The following is a 26,439-nucleotide window of genomic DNA, read 5'->3' on the forward strand; positions in this document are numbered from 1 at the left end:
AATCTAAATAATTCTACAATTTTGCCCTTTCTTCCAACTTCCTCAATGCCTTGTCCGCATTTGCACAATGTGGAGCCACATTGCAAGGACTTCGATTTGTCTCTTATTCATTATGGTGTGCATGAGAAGCTGCATATGTATTTTTCTTCATAAACATACTGCAGCTCACAAATTTCTCTAAAATCTGAGTTTTCTCAATTGCTGGGAAATAGACCAGTATGTGACCCAAGTTTGTGGCCATGCAAGGGCGTGACTTAAACAAACTATTAAACTCTTACTGTTTTATTTTACTTTTTTTCCAAAATGCATTAGAGTTGTACCAAATGAGTGAGAAAATGTCAGAATTTCTTTGGGATTCTCACCAAGAGGGATGAGAGCCCATCTGACACATCTGGAAGGCAGGATTAGAAGAGGCTGTGCCCACACCCTCTGTCTGTCCTGAGCGATTTCCACCCTTATTCCACTGCCTACCTCTGTAACTCTTCAATTTCTCTTGAAATTTCACATGATCCCAATCTATAACTAGGTCAGAGATTTTAGGGGAATTATTATCATTTAGTAGTTAAGAATGCATTCACAATATTAGATGAAGTTATAAAATTGAGAAATTTAATTCTTGCCATATCCCTCTGAGATAATTTGCAATATCCTGTGAATGAGGAAATTTAAAAAGTCATGTAGTTTGACCAAGCGCGCGCATGCACACACACACACACACAAAAAAAAAAGTATGTCTAAGGAGATGGAAATGCTAATTACCCTGATTTGATCATTATACAATGTGTTCACTTTATTAAATTATTATATTATACTCCATAAATATGTGCTATTCAAAAAGTATGTTGCTAGATCTATATTCCCATAGATATTGTTCAGTGACAATAGTGGACAAAGCTCTTTCCAAGGGATAAACAATAACAACAACAAAACCACACAAATAAATGGCACTGTACACACTGTGGAGTACTAAGGATTTGGTCTCAAAGAACCCTGGTGGAAGTAATCACCTGAGCACACTCTGGCCTGCGACAGCCTTCATTCCTCGCCTGTGCTTCTTCTAGGCTCCCTTCCAGGTTCCCCCTGGCCTGATCCTGCTGTCCCTTCGAGGTGTTCCCTGTCTCGCTGACATGGCGGCGGCAGTGGCAGACCACCTTTAACCTTCAAACACAGCACGATTTTGATCCTCCAGGTCCACCGCTGGAACCCAGATCTTTCTCCGCAACCCCCCTGCCCCCATCCAGTTTGTGTCAACTCCATCCTTCCAGTTTCTCTGACTGAAAATGCGGAGTCCCCTTTGACTACTATTCCTCCATTCCATATCGAATCTGCTGGCATAGCTGATTGAATTTGCTTCTCCAATGCTTCCAGAATCTGATCAGTTGTCATCATCCTGACCATCCTGATGCGAGAGGAACATGTGGTGTGGAGTAAAAACAGAGCACATTCTGCCCGTCACCTGGCTCCAACTCAGAAGCACTCGCAGTCAGGCAGGTAAATTCAGATGAGGGCAACATGAAGAACTGAAGGGGAGTTATTGGGCTATAACCCAGCTCCTCCAATGCTTCTAAAGTATCTCAAGTTTTAATCATTACCCTCTCAATTAAGCGTGAGTATCTTGGGGGCAGGTGTCAGTTCTGTACAGACCCTGCGGTTTTCTGGCCTTTGGTTAGGTATGAGATGTTTGTGTACCATCTTACACATGGTCACAGTGACAACAGCCAGTGAAGTCAGTACCTTCATCTCAGACATCCCAGTTTCCAGAAGTAGAAGAAAACGTATTTCTGTTTTTTAAGACACTCCCGTGGAGAGTCTTCTGTGGCAGCCTCCACTTTCTCGGATGGTCATTATGTTGCCAGGCATGGCGCTAGGTACATAGAGTCACTGTCTCTAATTCCCATACGGTCCCAGTGATGGACATATTGCTCTTATTCATGCCCAGCTTTATCATCACCATCATCATCGTTGTCGTCGTCATCCTCCACATGTGGGTGAGCGCGCTGAGACTCCAGGAGGCTCTGGCAGCCCCTTGTCACCTGCACTGCACTGCAGGATTCAGTCAGGATTCTGCTCAGGTGAGTCTGACACCTGGCACGGAAGCCAGTCTCACCTCTAAATTAAACTGCTCCCAGACACTGAAGAAGGAGTTTATTTTTAAGATCCCTGCTCATTTAAAGTTAAATGAGTCTAGAAAGTTCTTGGTGGTTTGGGGATAAACGATTCACCTGCGTTTGGTGAAAATAGATGATTTTTTCTAATGAGCTTCAGTTGGTCACTGTCGTCCTTGTTACAAGGGAAATGTACCTGATGACTTCAGGGAGGTCACTGGTCACTCTGTCAGGCTTAAGAAAGTCTGAAACTCAGTGAAAAGATCAGTTTGGTTGATCCTAGTCATGGCCTGTGGATAAGACACAAACAGGTATTTAAAAACCCTGTTGGACTAATCTGCTCAGGCTGCTGTTAACAGATATCATAGCCCGGGTGACCTAAACTAAAAAAGGCTATTTTATCACCGTTTGGAGGATGGAAAGTCTGAGATCAACCTGCAGGCAGGGTTGATTTCTGGTGTGGTGACCTCTCTTGCTAACCTGCAGACGGCCACCTGTGCTGTGTCCTCATGAGATATTTGTGTGCGTGCAAGTTCAGAAAGCCCTAAGGTGTTTCTTCTTCTAACAGGGATACCAGCCTTACCAGATTAGGACCCCAACTTCCTGAACTCATTTAATTTTACACCTTAAAATTCATCTCCAAATCTAGTCATATCGGGGGTTAGGACTCCTGTGTATGTATTGTGGGGGCCGGATGGGGGAAGAAACAGGGTATAATTCAAATAGAACGTCTACTATAATCTTTAATTTAACTTATTTCCGTTTTTGATTTCTGAATAGTAGATAATATGTATTCAAAATTGTCCTCTGAATATTGCTAAATTTAAGAGCTACAAACGTAAACCATGCATGAATTTATTATTCATTAAGACAAATTACTTAGATGCCTACTGCTTGCTGATTTTTACATACTTGCTAGCTAATGTGCAAAGTTACCATTTTCAGGGCACAAGTACAAATGTATCATCTAATACATAAACCTGAAGTATTTAATTTTAATTACTATGCTATACTTTTTAAGTAAATTAATATTTTGTATTACTCCTCTGTATTAACAACAGCAACCAAAAATGGCATACTACTTTTGAATGTCAGTTAGGTTTTAATGCAAATCATTTATTAAGTGTTGTATACTCAGTTTAAATCAAACTGGGTAACTAAACATTAAGGGGAAAAATCTATATTGGTCTAATTTGAATTATATGTTCTTCTCAAAAAGCATAATTGCTATTGACTGCCTAAAGCACTATTGTCTAAGTCATGAATAATCATAAAACATTACAATTGGCACAAGAAGAATGGAAAGAAACCCATCCAAAAGAAAAAAAAAAAAAGAAAAAGAAGCGCAAAATACCAACAACCTCCCCCTCTCTTCTCCTTGGCCCAGGAGAATAAAGCCATGCAAAACACAATGACTTTATTACCTGGGAAAATGTGCTACATAATAATCACGAGGAGCCTCATTTATTATAGATAGTATTTCACTTCAGGTTTGACATTTTATTCTGGAATGAAGCACACTTGTTACTAAGTATGTGTCATAAAAAACAAACAAACAAAAAAACCCAGAGAGACCCTTCGTTTCTTGCCATCCCCTCTCATTAACTGAATTCTTAATTCAGAACTAAGACTATAGATTTTGTGTTAACTGAATATTTTTCAGAGAGCTCTAGAAGTTGGATGTCACAAATGTCACAAGTCGAATATGGGGAATAGGAGTTTAGTTTAAAGTCAAATAAGCCTCTTGCCTGAGGAACATCTAGAATCACATCTAAGAACCACTTTGTCTATTCATTAAATTATCCTGTACTCAATCTCCAGCATCTGTAGATCTAGGTTCTTCCAGGAGATGATGTTAGAATAACATAAAACATGGGGATTTTTTGAAAAACCCATAGGTTAAACTGAAAGTCAATTTCCTTTAAGTCACAATGTTAGTCCATACATAAATATCAAAAATAGGCTTACACGGCTTTGTTTCTATAATAGTGCATAAACTTAGGAAAGAGTTTCTTAGCCTGGGCCCTGTCTGCATTTGGATAAGTCATTATCCTGTGGGGCCATCTTGTACACTTTAGGAACTGGGGAAGCCTCTATCCACTAGATGAGAGCGCTCTCTGGGTTATGACAGTAAAATGTGTCCAGACTTCACAAAATGGCCCAAGGCAGGCAAAATCCACCTCTTCTTCCTCAACTCCCTACTGCCCAACCCCTCATGAGAACCATGGCCTTGGAAGGTAAGTTCATTTCAGGATGATAAAAATGCAGAGCCAAGGTAAGCTGCCAATTTAAAAAGCAATGGGCTGCGTCTTGTACCACTCAATGTCCCGTCACATGTCCTAGCTACCTAGGAGAGGCATCCCAGCATGGTGGCCCGGCATTTCCCGGGTCCCTTCAATGGGTCTCTTTCAGGACTGTGAAGTCCCTAAGAGATAACTTGAAGTTTTCCATGATCAATGATAATTAGGATTCTTTTTTTTAAATTTTTTTATTTTTTAATTTATTTGTATTGTAAACAAATGGGATACATCTTGTTTCTCTGTACATGAAGTAGAGGCATACCATTTGTGTAATCATGCATTTACCCAGGGTAATAGTTTTTGATTCATTCTGTTAATTTTTTTTCCTCCCCCCCACCCCTCCCACCCCTCTTTTCCCTCTATACAGTCCCTCCTTCCTCCCTGTAGGGTGCTTGCTGAGCGTGTGCACGGACCTGGGTTTGAATCCCCAGCACCTCGGAAGAAAAGAAAAAGTGATAATTAGGATTCTGATTGACCAAATAAACAACAATCAAATACACCATTTAAGAAACAAAGAATTCCTAGACTGGGCTGGCATGAATATCATTTGAAAGCTAACTGGTTATTCCAGAATTTTCTTTAATTATAAAGATATCCTTAATTCCCAAGTGGAATGTATATTTCCCACCTCTGAGTTTCATGGTCATTGTCTAATCCCCATAACGGCCTTCTCTCTTTGCATTTTGATTATTTGCTAAAGCATCTGTATCATCCACTGGGCTATGTGCCCTTGATGAATAGTGAGTATTTCTTAATTATTTTTATATTCTCTATGCCCTGCATATGGGGAAGAGGAATCATTAAATAAGTGTCTGCTAAATAAGTAAATACAGTATCTGATGATATTTAACATTAAGTAGTATTGTACAGCAGAAATTGATCTAGACCCAAGGAACACATAGATAAATTAATTTTGATTCTTCTTCTTTGAGAAGTCATGGCAGAGGGGAGCCAAAAAGTAGAATATGTTTCTTTTTGTAATGCTAAGGAGGCAAATTACAAGCACTGTAAAGAACACTAGTTAATTACTAAGCCCTATTTTTTCAGAGTGAAGAAAGCAATGGATAACTTCAAGTAATACTTTATTTTGCAAACTATACATTCATCAAAATGAAATCCTCTATAAAATTATGCTTGGGAAATCAATTTCAGTTACATAAATTAGCAGGAACAGAAGCTGATTATTCCCTTCTATAAGCATTAAAAAAAAAAAAAAAAAAAAGGAACAGAATCACTAAATGGAAAGTATAAATGGAATGGAAATTAGAAGGTCTGAGTTCAACCTATGTTTTGAAACTATTGAGGCAAATCGTTTGGGTTCCATATTGTGACAGTAACAGGTTCTACTACAGTTGGGATCTAACAGTGCTGTCACTAAATAGGACAGTAGTCTAAACAATGCCAGTGTAGGATCTTGCCTCTGTGTAGGTCACAAGGTCACACTTACTACAGTGACGGTGTCAGAAGGGCAAATTCCCTAAGGCCTTTCCAGCTTGTGGACGCTGCTCATATTTCCTGACTCGTCTCTGCTTCTATTTTCAAATCCAGTTGTACAGCACTCCCTAACCTTTCTTCCCTTTTTGCCTCTCTTTTGCTGACCAAGGCCAGGAAACTTTCTTTATTTGTAATTAAGTGGGACCGCTCAGAATACTGCAGTGAAATGATTCCCTCTCCAGGACACACCTTTAACCACACCTGGAAAGTCCTTTAGTTCTGCCAGACACACATGTTCTGTCCTGGGGAAAATCTTTCAGGGAAAGCAGAGATCTTTCAGGGATCATGATCCGTCTACCATGTGGGTGAAGCCAGACTGTCTTAGACAGATAACTTCACACCTGAGCACCTTGCCAGGGAGACCTGCTTCTGTTCTGAGCGTTTTCCAGGTGAAGCCCTCTCCCTCTTCGTCAGGGGAGTATGTACAGATCTCCTTCCCTACAGCTTTGCTCTTTGTAGTTCATCATCTTCAATGAAAACTTAACAAGAGAAAAATGGGTCAAAAGGAAGCATGCATGGTTTGGCTACTTACCGTTAAGTGTTTTTCAATATTTGAATTTGGTGGAACACCACTAAAGATCTGTGACAAACAGAAACTTCTCAGTGGTCTGGGTTGTGTAAGATTAAAGATAAAAACACAATTACTACTTCTGTGGGGGGGGGGGGGGACTGACCACGAACAGAATGCAGTATTATTATCAGGAGCAATTCTTATATAATAGATACACCGATGTTTTCTAACTTGAGACAGGTTCCAGGCAGGAATGCTTTGTTTTGTTTTTTATTTTTGGCAGTTCTCAGCTTTTTTGCATTTAACATGCTGACACCAACATTTCTGTGGGTTTTAGGTTGTTGAAAATGTGCATCTCCCACAAAATACTCTTTGAATTTGAGTTAGTTTTTTATTGTTGTGATGGAAGAAAGGAGAAAAGAAGTTGAGTGATACATTATTCTTTGTATTTATGAAATGTCCTGAAAACATGTGTTTTCTTTCTAGAAAAAAAAAAATCTAGTTCTCCACAGTTAGCAATTTTGTAACCAGGAAATTCAGGAGCACCTATTATGTTCTTCTCATCCTACTCCCTAGTTTGACAACTTTGTGGGAATTACTATACTTTGAAAAATGCTATTTGGACATTTTCATTGCTGTGTTTTCTTTTCAGAGATACCTATTTGATAGAAAGCAGTGAAGAAAAACTATTGAATCAATAAGATAATTCTAAAGTCATCGAGTTTTGGAGTTTGAAGTCATCGTAGAGGTGATTTAGTTCACTCTCCGGTGAGCATGCTCTGCTTGGTAGCAGCCTATGGGAATGGTGGGCAACAGGACGTGGTGAGTCTCTGGGACCTGGCATGCTGGCTTCTATTCTGGGCTCTTAATTCTGAGGACCTCACCTGGGTGCATTCTGACTGCCTGGTCTTCTGAGCGGTGCCCAGGAAGAAGTCCAGGGTTCCTGCTGGGAACTGATCTGTGAACAGCAGAACGAGCCTACCACTTTTCCCTAGGCACCTAGCTGTCTGTTTTTCCCTTTGCGTTGGCGATGGCGTATCGGTATCAACACAGTTAGACTGCAACCCATCCACCCCCATGTGGCCGTGTGACATGCTGACCATGCCTGCTTTATACCTCACTTTTGAAGTTTACATTCATCTGTTTGAATTTTACATCCAAAGGTGTGAAAAGTATGAGGATGTCCATCTATTTGTCTCCCCTTCCTCCCAACCACACAATATCCATCGATTTGGAAAAACAAACTTCCTGTGCCATCATCCCAGGGCTCCTCCTACTGCGGGTGGTGTCCTCAGTCAGGTTGGCTGCTACCTCAATCTGTCTGCGGGTCTGGATGTTAATTCATCTGACTGCCCATCCTAGATCAGCCTGTTCCTGGGATAACGTGAGGCACCTGACGACGTGCTCTGTTGAAATCCAGAAACATATAATTTTTACCTGTATAGTTTATGAATCTGTGACTCTGTTTCATATTTATTTTGCTACCTGCCAACAGGATACAAGAGAACTTAAAAGGCACACATGTGGATACAAAGGTCCAAGTCATTGAAATGGTAGAGCCAGGTTTCCTGGCAGGTATGCCTGGCCTGGCTGCCTATGGTGTAGTCTGGATTCTGATTCCTGCAGGGTCTCTTTCAGCTTAGAAGGAAGCCTTGGCAGCCTGTGTAGTGACACTTCCAATCCCTTTAATGTGTAGCTGCCACTTAATTAGAAGTAAGCTATAGATTAATATATGTGGAAAGTTAACATATTGACATGATTTCACACCAACCAAGAAACAACTAATACCAGATTTGTTCCCAGGCAGATTTGATTCAGAGAAGTAAGGTGAGGATGAGAGAGGATTGTTCTCAATTTGGTTCTGTAAATAGTTTGTGACAATTCATTTATCCGTGCAGCTGAATTGAGTGATTTGGGTCTAAAATTAGAAGCAACGTGCATATGCTTCACAGATCCCGAGGCAGCTACTTCTCACCCCTTCCAAACTACTTTTGAAGATACAGAAAGGATGAAAATTCTCCAAGAAAACGGAACACCAACACTGTTGTTGTATTAACTTCCAGAATTTTGGAGAAAATTCCACCAACCATGAAATCTACCAAGAGGAATAGAGAAAGCTAATCAGACACACTCCCAGAATTTGCTGTTTAGAGAAGCAAACCTGTCCCCCAGAGAAGACAGGCTGGACCTTCGTTTCTCCCTCACTGCCGGCTTCCTGGACCAGTGTTCTGAATCTGAAGAATCCACTAAAGAATTAGCTGCTCCTCTGAACTGCACTGGTGCCACTTTAAGGGTGACCTGAACCTTGTCTGTGCCCATATTCTATTAGCAATTCCCTGCTCAGTCACTATCAGGCTTCAGGGGAAAAAAATAGGAGAGGATCTAAGAAGATAGACTGTGGTGTCTATACCCCGGGAAACTAGCTAGAATTAATAAATCCGAACAGATGGAAGGACACCTGAAAAACCATTCAATTTTCCCGTGTTTTTAACAACTGCCACGCCACATAGCACATTCATTGTATCCTCAATCAATTTCTGCATATCTCCTTCAAAACATGATTTTGTCAAGCTTTGTGAAATTTAGTTATAATCATATGAAATACACTCTTTCAAACATATAAGCACTTGACTTCTGTCCTTACTGTGCTAAAATTCAGAGCGCGACTCTGGAAACTGAGTTAATCAATGACCATCAATATGTCCTTCAGGATTAGATCTGAGACTTGGATACAAGTAGGAAGAGCTAGGATAGGCTGATGTCCCTGTCCATTGACAAACACAACTGTAGATAAGGTTGCTCATTTCAGAAAAAGGAAAGGGAAAGATACAATGTGCAGTACTTGGTACAACACTCTAAAAAAAAATCTCTGGAAATGACTGAATTCTGGAATTCAGAAGATGTGGTCAATTTTTTTGTATCCTCAATATCAGAAAATTTTATGAATATCAACTGTAAGAATATAAGAGATTATGTGGAGAGGGAAAAGAGTTGGATGGATTAAGGTAGAGTATCAACCATTAAACTAGAATTAGTGTCAGGAAGAGTATCAACCATTAAACTAGAATTAGTGTCAGGAAGAGTATCAATCATTAAACTAGAATTAGTGTCGGGAGCAGTAAAGAACAGAACCAATATTGTGGAAAATTTAAACGTTAATTTGGAAAATAATTTGGGCTTTCCTGGAATGAAGAATAAAGGGATAAATATAAAAATACATAGAGAAAATATGATAAAAATGGAACTTAGGGGAAAAAAAGCTCACCTGAATCTAACCAGAGTGTTTAAAGATGGTTCAAGACAAAGCTTAAAATAATTATAAACTTTAAGCAACAAAAACTTTCTTGGATTGAAGGCTTACATCTTCTGTTTCAACAAGCCCAGGTTAAAGTGAATAAAAATTGACTTACATAAAATATGTAAGAACAATATATAAATGGGAAGAACAAGAAAACAAAAAGAGTCCCAAACATATCTAGCATGGGAGAAGACAAAACTTTACATCAAGCTGGCCTCGTTCAGCATTTCCATATGCCAGAGAACAATGGGATACTTATTACAGAGATTTGGAAGCAGAGAAAAGAATTCCAAGATTTTTACACAGAGCAAGCAGTCTTTCATATGTGGTCACAACCACAGGACCTTCTGACATATACAATTACAAAAGAGGGCTAATGTGTATTTTGCATTACCCTTGTTAGAATAGATCAAGTCATGAATGGGAGTACTACCAAGTTCTGCATAAATGTGGGTTCCCACCACCTGAGTGACAATCATAGATTTTACTAAGGTCCCAGAGGAAGCAGGCATATGACAGATCTGGTATGCATTGACTTTCCTTAATTCTTGTTGAACCTGACGTGGAGATGCCTGGTTACAACTAGTGGCCTCTCACACCGAGTATGAGGGCCTAAGACCTTGATCCAGGGCCTTAGCTTTTCTGACCCTCAGTTTTCTCTCCTTTAAAATGAGTCACTGGGGCTAAATTGTTCTTCTGGCTCTACTGTATTGTGCCATTGAGGATCCTAAGGATCTATAAGCAGGCATTCTATTAATAGAGGTTGTACTTTGGGTTTTTTTCTTTTTTTTTTTAATCAGGAATTGAACCCAGGGGCTCTTAGTCCCTGAGCCACACCCACAGCCCTTTTTGTGTTTTATTTTTAGACAGGGTCTCACTAAGTTGCTTAGGGCCTTGTTGAGTTGCTGAGGCTGGATGTGAACTTGTGATCTTCCTGCTCAGCCTCCCCAGTAGCTGGGATTACAGGGTTGCACCACTGTGCCTGGCTGTACTTTGATTTTTAAAAATTTTCTAATCTACTTTTTACTTTAGAGACATAAAAGTTGCTTTAGGCAAACATACTAGCTCGATGAATGTGGATTTCAAACCAATAGCATTAGGCTTTTGCTTCACTGGTCAAAAAGACCCAGAAGTGGAGAGATATAAAAAGGCAAAAGGAGAAAACCTACTAAACAAATAAGTTCTGGGTGTGTATATGATGGCTTAGCAATTATATTTAAGGTCAGATAAAAGTTTGAAATACTCCATTCCACAATAACTTAATATTTAGGGATGACGGGAGAGGATATGGCTGTAATGGGGTTAAGGAGGAACACAGTGAGGTTTGTTAATGGGATGTCTATGTGGACTGTGTAGGAACTTAAAGCACATTAATAATAAAAGCCCTGCTTTAAAAACTGACCTTGTAGTTGAAAGATATGCACTTGTATCATTACCAATTAATGTGTTAGGTAACATAACTTGTACTTGGAAAGCAAGAAGGAGGAGTATCTAAATGATATTCACACATCTTAATTAGTGTCATTAATAGTTCTTTTGCCATCTTTCATGAAAGCAATGGCGTTACACTGCTAGCATCTTGTTATAAGTCAAACCAGCAACTTAGATTTGAAGCCAAGTCCTTAAAAGTGGTTTTAAGTTATGATGCCTCCATGACTGGAATGTTTCTCTGGGGCCTCTTCTCAGCTGCAGGACCTTCGAAAGCAGCTGGCAGCATCCAGGCCAGAAGGTAATGACTCATGAGCAGCCGTGCAGGAGCTCTGTGCGATCGGAATGCAGAAACAAAAGGAGGAAGATGCAGAACTGATTGTTTTCTTATCATCCCCACTATGATTGACCAGTGATTTTTATAATGTTGGTGAAATAATATAAATGTTTCATCTATGATTTCAATGTCTTCTACTGAACAGCAAGGAATTTCGAAGCATGTTCTGAAAACTACTATAAAAGAAGTTCCACTAGAATGCATAATTGAGGAACACCGCCACATTAGCTGATGTCCCAGCACATCCAAGAGGGCACCCGTCCTGTAATGGGTACATGTTAACGATTCAGCCTTCTCTGGAAACTACAGTCTAAATCATATATATTGAGTTTTGTTCTGATCTAAAGAGTAATATCCTTTATGTGAAGTTGGGGGAGGAAACTGGAAAACTACAAAATAGAATGAAATGAACAAGAAAAAAATGTGGCGTGTGTCTATTCAGCCTTTTTTTCTGAATAAGCTATGTAGTTATGAATACCTATACATTCATTAGTGCAACATTTAACATAAGTGTGTAGTTTTCTTATTGTCACTTTCTTATGTCATTAAATTTTTTAAAAGCATCATGAATACAAAATAGCCTGTTTTGTGAATGAATAAATTCTTCAGCTGCTTGGGCAGCTATAATAAGATCTTTTAGATTTCAATGGCTTATGAACAATAGATATTTGCTTCTCACAGTCCAAAATCAAGAAGCCAGTAGGTTTGGTGTCTGTTAAAGCCCTGCTTCCTGGTTCATAGACTGTACCTCCTCCCTGTGGGCTCAGAGTGGAGAGGGTAAGGGAGCTCTCTTTGTCTCTTTTGTGAGGACACTAATCTTTGGATGGGTGCTCTGCCTTCAAGACCTAACCGCCTCCCCAGGGTGCATCTCCTAATACTATCATGATGATTACATTCCATCATATGGATTGTGGAAAAGGACACAAACATTCAGATCAATGCATACTATTATTTAATTAACCCAAAATTATTATTGACATTCAAAATTATTAGGACATTCAAGTTATTCCTAAGTTTTCACTATTGAAAATAATCCTATGTGAAATATGTTCAAAAGTTGTTTGTATGATTCTAATTTTTTATTAAATAGCTCCTTAGAAGCATCATTTCTAAACCAAAGGATCCATCCATCCTTCCAACTCCTCATACATATTGTGAAATGGTTCTTAAAAAGTTCAACTAATTTATACTCTTGCCAATTTTATAGAAAGGAGTCCAACTTTGCAAACTCTTTCATTTTTATTTTTAATGGTACTCTTCATTAATAGTGAAGAGGAATGTTTTCACATGTATTAACTCTTTGTGTTCTCTCTTCAAATAGTTATCTGCTTATATCTTTTTAGACACTTGTATATTTATAGTAATTGTTTCTTGGGATCAGTTAAGTCCTTGTGCATTAATAAGTGCTTAAATTTGGGATTTTAAAATGACAGTGGAAAGATATGCATCTCATTCTCCACTATACCATGAGTACAACATCATTCAATATAATTCTACAAGTAACTCGCCACAAAACATAGAGTATGGTGGGATCCAAGTAAAATCTGAACCATTTTGCTGTTTGACCACTTAAAGCTTATTTGTGGACTACAACAACATAGTTATTTAAGGTCAATTGATGACATCTCTAGAAATTAAAACTTTTTTGGAATCATGGTAAGGACTAAAATGGAGTGATCATAACCAAGTATTTCTTACCGTATTTCGTCCCTATTTTTCAAAAACCGTATTTGCAACATTAACATATGTGTCCCCATTCTGTGACCCCACTGACCCTACCTGGTTTGTTGTCATTCCATTTTTTTTTTCCCCCAAGAAGTACAACTATATTCATTTTTAAGGCAACTCTTCATTTCTATCCCAATTTAAGCATCCTAGACACTTAACAGTTTTTATAGAAACAATTTTTTGAGTGTTCAAAATATAAAACAAAAATTGTGGGTTTTTAAAATTCTGTAGCGAGTGGTTTCATTGCTGAAACAATACAATATTATAAAACTGCATTAATATTTTTATTTCTATGACTAGGTCAATTAATCTGGCTCACAATTGAGACAAAAATAACTTTACTCAATTACATTCATACATCTTTCTTATTTTTGCATGTAAATGCAGAGTTAAGTTCTAGGATAGTTATTACAGCAATAGTATATTCTCATCTACTTTGTGAAAATTTTTAGATGATATATCATGAATTTTCTGTTGGAAATACCTCCCTCCAACACAATAGAGACCCAATGAGAAAGGCATTTCGGAGGACAGCCAAACTTTGTGTCTATAGTTGTAAAAGTTTAGAGTTGAAATTTTTTTTCTAAAACCTTTACCTTTTCAAATTTAACTGAAAATAATCTTTCTCTCTCTGTCTCTCTCTCTCTCTCTCTCTCAGTACCGGAGATTGAACCCAGGGACACGTTTTCACAGAGTCACATCCCCAGCTCTTTTTTTTTTTTTTTATTTTAAGACAGGGCCTCACTAAGTTGCTGAGGCTAGCTTTGCATTTGTAGTCCTCCTGCCTCAGCCTCCTGAGTTGTTGGGAATATAGGTGTGCATCATGACCAGGTTGTGAGGCCTCATTTTTATTTAGCATCAGTTGACCTATTATTTTTCTTAGTTGCTTTTCTTTAAAAAAAAAAAAAAAAAAGTTTTATTACAGTAACCTGGCCTTCTGAGACAAATATACCCCTCCTGTTTGAGCTTTGGTGCTAAGGTCCTGCAGCTTGGAATTGAGAATTATTTCTTTCTCCTCTTCTGTGTACAATTACTTTAAAAATTCTACCTTGTATTCCCTAGACATCTTGGTTTTCTTAAACTTATACCACTTGTTTTTTTCATTTTATGGAAGAGATGAGTCCATTCAACATACTGCTCTATATAAGCATTGACCAAGAGAAATGTACACATTTCCATTTTATTCCAGTTCAAGTAACTGATCTTAAAAAAAAAAAATGTCTAATTTGGCCATGTCTTTCGGATCTGCTAAACAGAGCAAGACATTTTTAGAAGAAATGTTGTCCAGATGACCATGAATAGAAAGCAGTCTGACTGTATCCCACACAAAAATATTTTTGGACAACTTAAATAGATATAAACATTTGGATATGTGGAAGGAAAAGTTAAATGTCTTAACTTGTTAATTTATCCAGTTACATTTATGCATTTAAGATCTCTTGTTAGGGTGTGTGTGGACTCATTGCCCTTTGTCACTCCCACGTTCCATAAAATCAATTCAGCATGCCCATGAAAAATCCCAGGTCCTGGATCAGTATCTCCATTAAAAAATTATATATAATATTTATATATATATAATATGTATATATATATATATTCTTTAGTTATAGTTGTTGATGGTCCTTTATTTTATTTATTAATTTTTATGTGGTGCTAAGGATCGAACCCAGTGCCTCTCACATGCTAGGCAAGCACTCTACCACTGAGCTACAGTCCCAGCCCCATATCTCCCTTTTTGGAAAGATCCCTAGAGGATGAATATGCATAGTCAAGTCTGAGAATTGCGGGGCACACCATCTTCGTTTCTAAGTGGAGTATTTGAAATAGAGCATTTTCATAATTCAGGTATGATGCTGACATTAAAAATTTGATCTCAGGTTAAAAGTTTGAATATGCACAGTCAAGTCTGAGAATTGCGGGGCACACCATCTTCGTTTCTAAGTGCGGTATTTGAAATAGAGCATTTTCATAATTTAGGTATGATGCTGACATTAAGAGCTTGATCTCAGGTTAGGAATTCTTTCATTTGAACATTAAAAAACACTTTCCACTTGTGCCTGGCACAATGTTACCACTGAGTATATTACTTTTTTAAATTAAGTTAGATTTATTAAAATAACACCTACCCCTACAAAACTGGGAGATTATCCCCAAGAAAAATCGCTAAATCTGCTTTAAAATTATTTTCTTTTAGTGTTTTAAACTATTAATCAAATGATCTCTATGTGCATCCAAAACTAGGATCATTTGAGGAGGTTTCAAAGTGACACATTTTTCTCCAAAAAGAGTGCCCAGTTGTTTAAAAAAGAAAAAAGAAAAAAACAAATCAACACTCAGTGTCTCCATGGTATAAAAATTTGTAAAAATTTGAAATCAGGGAGAGATACATTTGGGGGTGGGAAAAGCCAGGCCTTCTGTTTGGAAATATACGGCTCTCATTGAATATACGTAGATGTAAATGCTGGCAGAACACTTCATTTCTTGCTCTCTTGGGAGATGTTCAAATGTGGTAGGTCCTGATGGGAATGAAACAAAATATTTATTTCTCAGCAGCATAGTTGCAGACACATACATCACACCTATTCAAAATAGATGTCCGGTCGCCTAGCACACACCCGTATGTGTGCACACACACGTTACAATAAGGAACTAATGTGAAGCCCAGACCCTTAAAAATCTAACTTGCCATTATTCAACTACACAGCAGAAGTTTCAGGTAAATTCTGCTCCTCCTGAATTCAGATGGCTTCCCCCTTGTAATTCATGAGAACTGATCAAGCCTCACAGTGTGATTCCAGCAACCCCCTTGTTTCTGTTGTTTCCCTCAATCTTGCTGGCTAAATAATGTAGCAAGCCTAATAAATTCAAATAAAACTTCTGATTGGTTTGGCAGCAGTTTAACAATCTAGGATAATTTACCGATCTCAGAGACTTCATGTGAGTCCATAATGTTTAGACTAGAAATAATAAAAAGCACTCAATTGATTAAGCTGTTTGTAGACGTCTAAGAATTAGCATATTGTATAATTGCAAATATTTTATAATTACCAAGAGGGGCTGATAAAAGGGTTCAGTGCTATTGACTGCTGGACCGATAACCTTGATGAGGGGAGAATCTCAATGAAAGGTGAACTCTCTGTGGGCTGAATGCAGAGTGAGCCGACTTGCGTCCTGTGGCTCACCGCTGGTGGAGGCGGCCAGGATTCTCCAAAGCTCTGCTCAGCAGGGAGCAATGCGTGGAAAGCCCCCTGCCGAGGCACCCTTCTCGATCACCCAGCAGAGGAGCTTCGTCCTGTGCTCCTGCTGAGGGATGAGATCTTTAGAACTGCAACTCTGAACGCAGAGGGTGCTGGATCCATCAGGAATCTCACCAGTTTCCTAATGAGGTCTGCTTTGCTTTTATTTGTTTTTAAATCATTCTTCATATTTTCTAGTTTGTTTTTGGAGAACTTCAATTTATTATTGTCACTAACACTTGTGCTTTCTAAGTAGCTCTTGACCAATGTCGAATAAAAATGGTGAGAAAAAATGTCCTTATCTTGTTCCTGGAGGAATCTTCAGTCTTTTGCATTAAGTATGATGCCCACTTTTTTTTTTTTTTTTTTTTTTTAAATCAGGCCATGAAACTTTCCTTTGATTCCAAGCTTTGTCTGATTTTAGTATCAAGGTAATACCAGCTTCATAGGATGAGTTGAGAAAACCTTTGTCTGCTTCTATATTTTGGAAGAGCTTATGAAGAATTGATCTTATTCTTCTTTAAATATTTGCTAGGATTCACCAGTGAAGCACCTGGGATCTGGGCTTCGTGGGCAGTTTTGAAATTATAAGTCAATCTCTTGTTATATGTTATTAGTTATTCTGGAGACAATTCAAAACAAATTTCTCTCTACCACAACCTTCTAGATCCCTCCTAGCCATATTCTTGTTATTGATCTGGAGCTCAGGTTCATCCAGTGGCCAAGAGTTTCTTACTAGGCAGTCACACCACTTGTGTCTGCTACTTCTCTTTGTATCTACTCAGTCTTTTGCTTGTTATCTAAAGTGCTATTGTAAGGATAGTATGGCTCCACGGTAGAAGGAGCAGGCCAGGAAGGTGCATAAGGAATTTTCTTTTCTGATTGAAGGGTTTTGGTGAACGGGAATAAGGAACCCACCTAATCTTAATTATATAGTAAGGCTATAACTCGCTCTGCATTCAAAATGTTAGAAATAGTCTACTGTGAATTCTAGTCCAGATTAAAATATAACATCTTTAATGGGAATTTTTAGCAGGAAAACAGATGATGTGGGGAGATAAATGCTAAGGACATTGGCAGAAGGGGAAGCCTCATGAGTTTTAAGTGCCTGACTATTTAGACAGACGTTGCATACTAAATCTTCACTTTCAGATGTATCAGAGTCATGCCAAACTTATTGTAGTGAAATATGCAGGCTGGAATTGGGGATTATGCGACCTGCATTTATTTCTGAATACATGTTTGATAGGCAGAAGAGACAGAACACATGTGTTCATCCATTCTGAACTCATTAACAAAGCAGAAACATTAGTAAAATATGTCTTTTGCCGGTTTCTGGAATGGAAGAGGGAACAATTAAGCTGTAAGACACTCCAGGGTGGGTATTATGACCTAATCATGACATGCCCTGGTAGTTTTGACTGAGTGCCATTAACTGCCAAGGCAGATCATTGTTCGTCTGTAATGCGCACCCCGGAGTGTCTTATGGGAAGGATATAAATGTTAATTTCGGAAGAAACTCATTCAGCAAAAGAAGACACTATTGCTCTAAGAAGAGGGATATGTCAAAATCTCCATGTTGAGTTCAGTTTTGGGAGGCAGACTGGATCGAGCTGTTTAAGGATTTTTCCAGGAAAACAAAACAAAACAAAACAAAACAAAAATCATTACAGTAGAACCTGAAAGAAACAGGGCCCAGTGTCAGAGATTCGGATTTGCCTTCCAGCTCTGCCGATTTCCAGTGTGTGCTCCTTGTGCTTCTGTTTTTCTGACACTCATATTCTCACTTTCCTCTCCTTTCAAGTGAAGTTGATGATGCAGCTAGCTTATTTCATAGTGTAAAGATTTGGAATTGAGTTCTTTGTTCCGGTTGACCTTTGCAGTCTGCATTGGCTACCTGTGGCCTGGTTCATTCTAGCCTTTCTATTGACATTAACCTTCCCTCCTTGGCCTTCTACAACAAACAGTTTATGACCATGCAGACATTTCATGGGAAGGAGTATGGTATGGAATTTCTGTTTGCCTTCAAGCCAACATGTCACTTGAGACCAAGGATAATACCTTTATGGTATTTTGGTTAAAATAAGATCTTTATTTCAACTCTGAGGCTTAGTTTTGTTTTATCTGTTTATCGGAAGTTTTGATTAAATTTATAAAAGCATTATCCCATTTTGGTATTGCTGAGCATATAATCCTCTAAAATGGAAAGGATTTTGATGAACATTTATCCAGCATGGGTAGAAGTCACAGGGAAATATTCCTATACTTTGCAAGGTCCCCCTGGTACCTTGCGTGTATGGGCTGTGCACATAGCAGAAAGAAAAAATGGCAATGTTTATTTTGATCCATACAGTACTGGTAAGATCACCAGTAGTAACTAAGTTAGCAGCTATAACATTTATGAAGATAGATAATAATATCTAGTGTTTATGTGCACATTACATCAGCACAATAAATAAAAGATTATTGTATATCTGAATCCCCAATAAATACATGCACAGAAACAAAACTGTATGAGTTGTCCACTGTTTGCATCTGGAGCTTTTGTGTAACGCAGAAAACAGAGGCTCCATTAATAGATGAGAACCTTTTGGTAGAGAACATAGGTTTGCGAACTGGGGTTAATGAAGCAACCTCATTTGGGTTCCTCCCTTCCCATGACCAGTTGACTTTCCCTACCCACAAGCAAAATATGCAGCCCTACTTTTACCCCAGAATTTTGCAAATTCTCTAACTGGAGAGACAGCATGAGGAAATGTGAAGGGATCGATGCCAATTTATCACACCACCAAACACACAGCATTTAAAAAAATAATCCCAAACCTAGCTCATGAGCAGTACTTTTCTGAAGTTTTTTGTTGCATCTCCCCACACATGCTCTATTCAGGGGCTGGGGGCGGGGGGAGTAAAAGGTGGGCCGCCTGATTCAGAGAGCATAATCCTTAGGGAAGAGAGAGAATGTCAAACAAGGAGGAAATGGCTCAGGACTACAAAGCCAGATGGGGGATGCTGGAGAAGTCAGATGCAAGATACCTGGGAAGAAGCACGTGACTTTTGCAGAGAGAAAAGAAGCTGTTTTTGTGTGTTCGCTGTTTAGGTGGATTTCTCCATTGGGCAACCAACATAAATGAAGATGTAAAAGGACTCTAGTTATATTTTGCTAAAGCAAAGGGTCATTGAGGGACAAAGAAAAAAGGCCAGAGAAGGATGTGCGACAAAAATTAATGTTTTTTTTTTTTTTAATTCTGTATAAAAGCATAAGTGAGTCAATGTGATTTAGGGAAATATAAATGTAAAATACTGACTCTGGCTTTCTAGGACTTTGCAATGTACTGGAGATGAGCTAGCATCGTAAAAATAGTTTCCAAAAGCACACTTGTTGGGTGAGTGCCGTGAAGGTTGGGAAGAGCTGAGGCTCTGCTGCTCCCTGGAGAGCAAGAGGGGAGCCAGGGAATGGAGCCGGATGAGGAAGCCTTCATGGGAGAGCCAGCTGTTTCTCAGCATGGAGTTGCTAAGACACATCTGTCTTGGTAAGTCGAACAAAATGAGATTTGACCATGGACTTCACAATGGAGGAAGTAGCAGGGAAGGTTTTTCAGAGGAGCTGAACATATGCCACAGAGATATTCAAGGTACAGTGACAGAGGCCCTCATGGTCGATCAGGTCCTGTGTGTGAACTCAGGAGCAGCAGTCAGCACCAGGCTAGCTTGCTAGAAAGGGACCCTGACAGGATAAGAGCCTCTCTAGACTGAGGAGGTATGATGGTTAATTTTATGTCACTGAACTGAGCTAAAGGATGCTCAGACAGCTGCTCAAGTGTTTTTCTCGGTGGGTCTGCGAGAAGGTTTCCGGGAGACATTAGCATTTGATGCAGTACACTGTGTTACTAAAAACCAGCTTCACCAATGTGTGCAGGAACCATCCAGTCCATCCAAGGCCTTCCTGAATAGAACAAAAACATGTTGAAGAGGTGAAATTTTTTCTGTCTTCTTGAGCCGAGACATCTATCTTCACCTGCCCTCAGATGTCAGACTTTCCAGTCCTTGGGCTTCTAGATTATTCTCCCCAGTTCTCAAACCGTCCTCCTTGGACCAGGAGTTACACCATCTTCTCCCCTGGTTCCCAAACCTTCAAATCCAGATTGAAAGCTCATTCTCCGGCTTACAGACAAATGTTGTGGGACTTCTTGGCTTCCATACTTGCATGAGCCAATTCCTATAATAAATCTCTTCTTATGTATCTATATATATCCTATTGGTCTAACTTCTCTGGAGAACCCTGACTAATACAGGTGGGTTATTTTACTAAAAATACTTCAAAGATGGAAACAAAAAACAGAACTTCAATTACTAAATCTATTATAGACATTGACAAAGATGGATTTTTTTTTTTTTTAATCTAATCATGATTTTGATTTTCCTGTGATACCCAGGGAAGAGGAAGGTCAGGGATCAGTGAAGTGATCTACAGGTGCAGTGGGCCTCAAGAATTGGTTGAAAGTGTTCAACATTCTTTCTTGGTAATTGAAATATACCTAAAATTTAATGATTTGTTTTTCTAGGACATATAAAAATATCTGTATCAAAATGTCCCTTTATCAAAATAATCACATTAAAATATCAGGTACCCAGCATGAGACCATTGCAGAGGCTCTGTTATTATAGCTGACATAAAGGTTTATGGTTAAAATAGCAACATTGCTGACTTAATCCCAAATCTCAAAGTGTTAGCTGTATTAATTTAAATCCCTCCTGCCTGGGTAAAAATATATATAGATCCTACTTATAGAAGCAAAGACAAGGCTCCAGGTGGGATCCAAACCAAAGGCTTTGGTCCTGAGCCATCAGTAGCTATGGTTGCAGGTAAATAGCCCAGTTTCAGGCAGAATCTAGAAAAGAAGCATTGAAGATAGCCATTGATTCAAGAGAAATGAAGTTTATTCCCAAATGGAAACTTTAACAACAGTAAAAATATAATAATAATAAATGAATACTTGAATTCATATATTAACATCTCTATAAGTACATCGTTCAGGTTTTAAGGCAATTTAAGAAAGCACTAAGAATATAGTAAAAGTTTCTATTACAATTTTTTGTCTGCTAAAACAATATTAAACCAAACTAAAAGGTAATAATTATTCTAAAGATGACAAAGTTCATAAGATGCTTGTATAGACTGTTACAAATATTAAAATTTTGAACAATGAAGAAGTATTTATTTGTAGCAAAAATATATATTGAATACTATTTGTGCACAGAGCAGTGCTGAAGTCTACTATAGAGCAGAAAGTGAGACTGATACAGCTCATGACCCTTTGAGATTTAGAAATTTGGCCCAAAATTGATGTAAATAATTTACACAGAAAGATAATCCAATACTTAAAGTACAAAAAAATTACATTTCCCAAAATATGTATTTAATTAAAATATGAAAATTAGCCAGAAGTGTGGTGTATGACCATAATTCCAGCAACTCGGGAGGCCGAGGCAGGAGAATTCTCCTAGTTTATGTAAGTCTCAGTAATTTAGTGACAGCCTGTCTCAAAATGAAAAGTAAAAAGGGATAAGGATATGACTCAGTGGTTAAGCACCCCCGAGTTCAATTCCCAGTGCCAATAAATAAATCAGTTTTACTAAATAAAAAATTGATGTATTAGTGAAGTATAATTTTGTTTTCTTTTGAGCAAAAAAAGCATGCAATAAAAATAATGTCCTTGTATAAGTTATTGATGGTCATAGAAATTGATATAACCTTTTTGGAAACACTTTGTCAATATACTTCAAAAATACATAAAAAATTATATCTTCAGCCTAGTAATTTCATTTCTGGAAAGTTATCCAAATATATTAAAACCAAAGGCGAATGTTATGCACAGAGCTATTAATTACAGCACTATTTATAATGGCTAAAATTTAGAAACAACCAGAATGGCCATCAATAGAAAAGTATTTAACTGAATTATGGCACATCTGTTGGATGGAAATTATGCAACTATTAAAAACAAAAACTCTGACAATTATACATCCAAATGGAAAGAGCTCATAGTGAGAATGCAAAAAGGTATAAAACTGATATATTTATGAAAATGCCTATGCATATGTAAAGGAGAAAGGAGCACACAAAATTAAAATAAGTGGTAGGAAAATGGGATTATATAGTTAGATCTATTATCCTTATAACAAGTGAAAATGAAGAGTGATTCAGTAGCACATATGAAGGAGCAGGACAAATCAAATAGAAGCAACCTGGGTTCAATTGCTTGACATAGGAACAATCCTAGTTTGGCTCAATCATAGGATGTGACCAGAAAAATAGAATAAAATAATTTGCAATGTTAAATGAGTTCAAATTATTGAGAGCCTTCCAACTCTGGAAGGACTTTTGACAACTTTACAGAGGCAATTAATCAAAAGTATGATTTTGTGAAAGTGAATAATAGGATAAAAGCTGTGAACCAGAAAGGTTAATTTGTGCTGCACTGAAGGATGAGTGGAAGAAGTAAACTGGAGGCTAGCAGACCAGACAAAAGGGCATTGCAATGATTTACAGGACTTCGATGAAGAAGTGAACATGGGTGGTGAGTAAGTAGGATAATAAATCTGAGATGGAATATAAAGCCGTTGACAAGCTGGATTATGACTGCACATGTGCTTTAGAACCTGGGTGTGGGGAGAATGGTAGTAGCACCAACAGGCATAGAGCTATGGGTCTAAATATAGTTACTGTTCCCCAAGGATCCACTGTGATTGGAGGTGTGGTCCACAAGGTGCCGCTGTTGGGAGGTGGTGGAACCTTTGGGAGGTGGGGCCTAGTGGGAGGTCTCTAGGTCATTGGCTGGTTCAGAAGGTAGTTCCTGTGGGTCTCCCTGGTAGCTCTCTTGGGAGTTTTGTTTTAAACGCCTGAGTTTGAACTCACCCTCTTTCTTTAATCCTGACTTGAGACTTTTACTTGCCATCTACACCAAGCAGATGTGCAGTCAAGGAATGGCCACTAAACCTGAACTATGCTCTTTGGACTTCAAAACTGCATGCTCCATAAACCTCTTCTTTATACAAACTTGGCCATCTCAGGATGTCATTGGAGACATGCAAAGTTGACAAGCACACACAGATTCACTGGTTTCTAGGACACATTATTAGAAAATAGAATTCAAATCTGTTTTAGCCACTGAACTGTAGCATTTCAAACTGACTCAGCAGAGATGCCCTGGTTAGAAAGGGAAGCCAGAGACCAAAGTGCTGAGTTTCTATGTGTCACTGAATCATGATAGAGACTTTCAAATTATGGGCTCCCTTTCAGAAATGCAGGTGGAGAGGCCTCTACTTTGGAAGACTTGGTCTTAAGTGTGCTTCCTATTACCTATTTGAATATGATTCCCAACAACTATCCATTCATTTCTTTCTTGGACAACTCTGCTAGCCCTTCAATGTTTTGCCCTACATGTTAGTTTTACCTGAGCTAAACATTGTACTTTTGAGATCTAATTCCTGAATGCTTAAAGTGCATCTCCCAGACCTACCTAATCAGAATCTTTGAGGAGGAGGCTCAATGTTTGACAAGAAGCATACAAGAAACAATTAGCCTGGCCTTCATTATAGTTTTAGAGGAAAGGAAATGAGGCCAAGAGATTAACTAGCCACCCTGAGGTTTCTTAACTCCGAGTCCTGTTTCCACTGAATCAACACACGCCTTTAAAATCTGTCTCTGAAACTTGAAAAAAAGAAAGCACACTTGGGAAGTATTTTCTTTTCTTTTTCCTTTAATAATAACAAACACCATTGCACAGTTACTCATAAAATGTTAATTACTCTCCAAACGATTAGCTTGAAACATTAGGCATTTCAACAATAAAAAACTATTCCCCTTTCAATATACCTTCAATTTTTTATTTCTTATAAATATTCAATTGAATATTTCCATTTGTGGTGTATGTTTGCTAATTTACTGGAAGTTGATTCTATTCCCCAGAAATGTCACTTGGGTGGCCCTGCTGGGCTAAAATGGAAAGTCTTAGTACTGGTTTTTGAACCCTTAGTTCTGCATAGGATGCAACAGCTGTTTGCTTTCTCTAGGACATTTGAGAATAGCTGCAGTTTCAGAAGTATTCAGAAAAGACTACTCTTTGAAAATAGAAGCTCTCCTTGAGGTAGGGTTCCCAGTTTTAAGTGTCAAAGAATTTAATTTTGATGAGATAATTACCTACAATGCATATTTTATTGGAGTCATCCTTTATCAAATTAAGCTATAGCTTGTCAATAGATTAAAAACCCAACATAAGCTTGTATTTCTCTAGTTGATTACATAGGAATTTAACCAAGAGAGTATTAGTGAAACGTTTTGTTGAAGATCTGCACCTACTTATCCACTTCCACTTACCCTCTGTGAACCCTCAAATAGAAAATTAGAAAAACACTAGTGTTATTATTGATGATGAAGCAAACAGTCTCATCTTCACAGGCAAATGACCGGTCAGTTGCTAATGAGAATACAGCAAAGACACCTGACACCCTTCAACAGAGAGGTGGAAAAGCTCAATAAAAATTTAGAAATAGAATCTCAGGAGGTCTGCCATGAATCTAAAAAGAACAGACATTTTCTCTTCTAGCAGATAAACATGCCAGCAGAGTATCTGAGAGTTCTTTTAAATCACACTTAGTGGAGGGGCAAAGTTCCATTTATGAATCATTGGATTGCCTCATAGTCCATTTAAGAAATTACTAGAGGATTTTTGGGTGCAAATCAACATTGTGCTGGAGCCCAAAGGAAATCTGTCAAAGATGAATTCATGCCTATTTTTCTTTGCTTTGCTATAGACTCGGCACCTCTGGGATTTCAGTGGGCCCAGTCTTCCCGGTGTCATCAAGGGCTCAAAAGTACCTGCTAGCCCCAATGCAGCCACCACAGAGTCACAGCCAGATTGAGGTAAGTGGAGTCACAGAGCAGCTGGGATGGGCACCAGCCGTCTGCTAAGTGGCCGTGCCATCTGATTTCTCTCATCTCCTGCCAGGGCTGCAGAATTTCAGGGAAAATCTATGCAGGACCCCAGCAGCTGCAAGGAGCCCAAATACATCTAGGAGCTAATGTGGGTGAGCTTTGCCATCATGCATGGGCTGAACTGCTGGGAAGTTTTGACTTGGCCTTTAGGGGAGAGAACGATGCCACAAATGTGTGATTTGAAAAACTGAACAGGAGCTTCCAACATGGCGACCCAACCCTCTCCCTGCCAACTCCCAGACACTCATTCATGCATAGGAAAGACCTCGGTTCCCTTGTGAAACTTGTTATTTAAAACTATCTTAATGAGCGAATATATAATGTTACTTTTTCTTTCTTGCTGTTTAAAACACACATTAATCAGGAATCTCTCTTTTTATTACCCAGTTTAAAAAAAAAAAAAAAGAATATTTTCCTCACAAACCAGTGCATGAGGACATAGACTTTGGTTCTCAGTGCTCACTACAGCCTAGAAGCACCCAGTGGTCAAAACTCTCCAGGTGGACCCCCGGGAACAGCATGTTTTTCAGAAGCATGCTGCATGGTTCCACTGGGGAGCCAGACTTGAAATCCTCAGCCAAATCGGTTTGGCTTTCTACTTTAAAGCATTTTCAGTTAACATGAGGAGATTTCTATTTATTGTGGCATAGCATGTAGTACTCAAAATTTCTCTGCAATTTGTAAGTTCAGGACACTAGACCATGGAGGGTGGATGGCAAGGAAGGTGTGTCCTTATTCTGCTCAGATGATTCATTGCTGTTATTTACTCCCTGTGTGATCTATGGTCATAATCAGATATTTCTGCCTTCATGGTGCATCCTGTGCCCTGTTGCTGTAGTAACAGCTAATTGCCACCTCATTTTAAGGAACAACACCATGACATAAGAGATAAGGTTCCACTGTAGGTGTGCAAATGACTGGCATCTGGCGAATGAGGAGTTCCAGTCTCCTTCCACCTATCTCGAGCTGCACATCCCAGTTCTTTCCCCCCAACAGTTCTCTTTTTA

The 26,439-nt window shown here is 38.6% G+C and overlaps 1 protein-coding gene across 1 annotated transcript; it reads left to right on the top strand.

The window, feature by feature from the left end:
- Positions 1-1,298: 1,298 nt before the first annotated feature.
- Positions 1,299-5,039, top strand: LOC306665648 (uncharacterized protein). Its single transcript, XM_079147334.1, has 3 exons — positions 1,299-1,491; positions 1,940-2,072; positions 4,773-5,039. The coding sequence occupies exons 1-3, from the start codon at positions 1,403-1,405 to the stop codon at positions 4,866-4,868; spliced, it is 318 nt and encodes a 105-aa protein (XP_079003460.1). The 5' UTR covers positions 1,299-1,402; the 3' UTR covers positions 4,869-5,039.
- Positions 5,040-26,439: the final 21,400 nt, after the last annotated feature.

The sequence above is a fragment of the Sciurus vulgaris genome, assembly GCF_902686455.1.
Source record: "Sciurus vulgaris genome assembly, chromosome: 7".
NCBI lineage: Eukaryota > Metazoa > Chordata > Mammalia > Rodentia > Sciuridae > Sciurus > Sciurus vulgaris.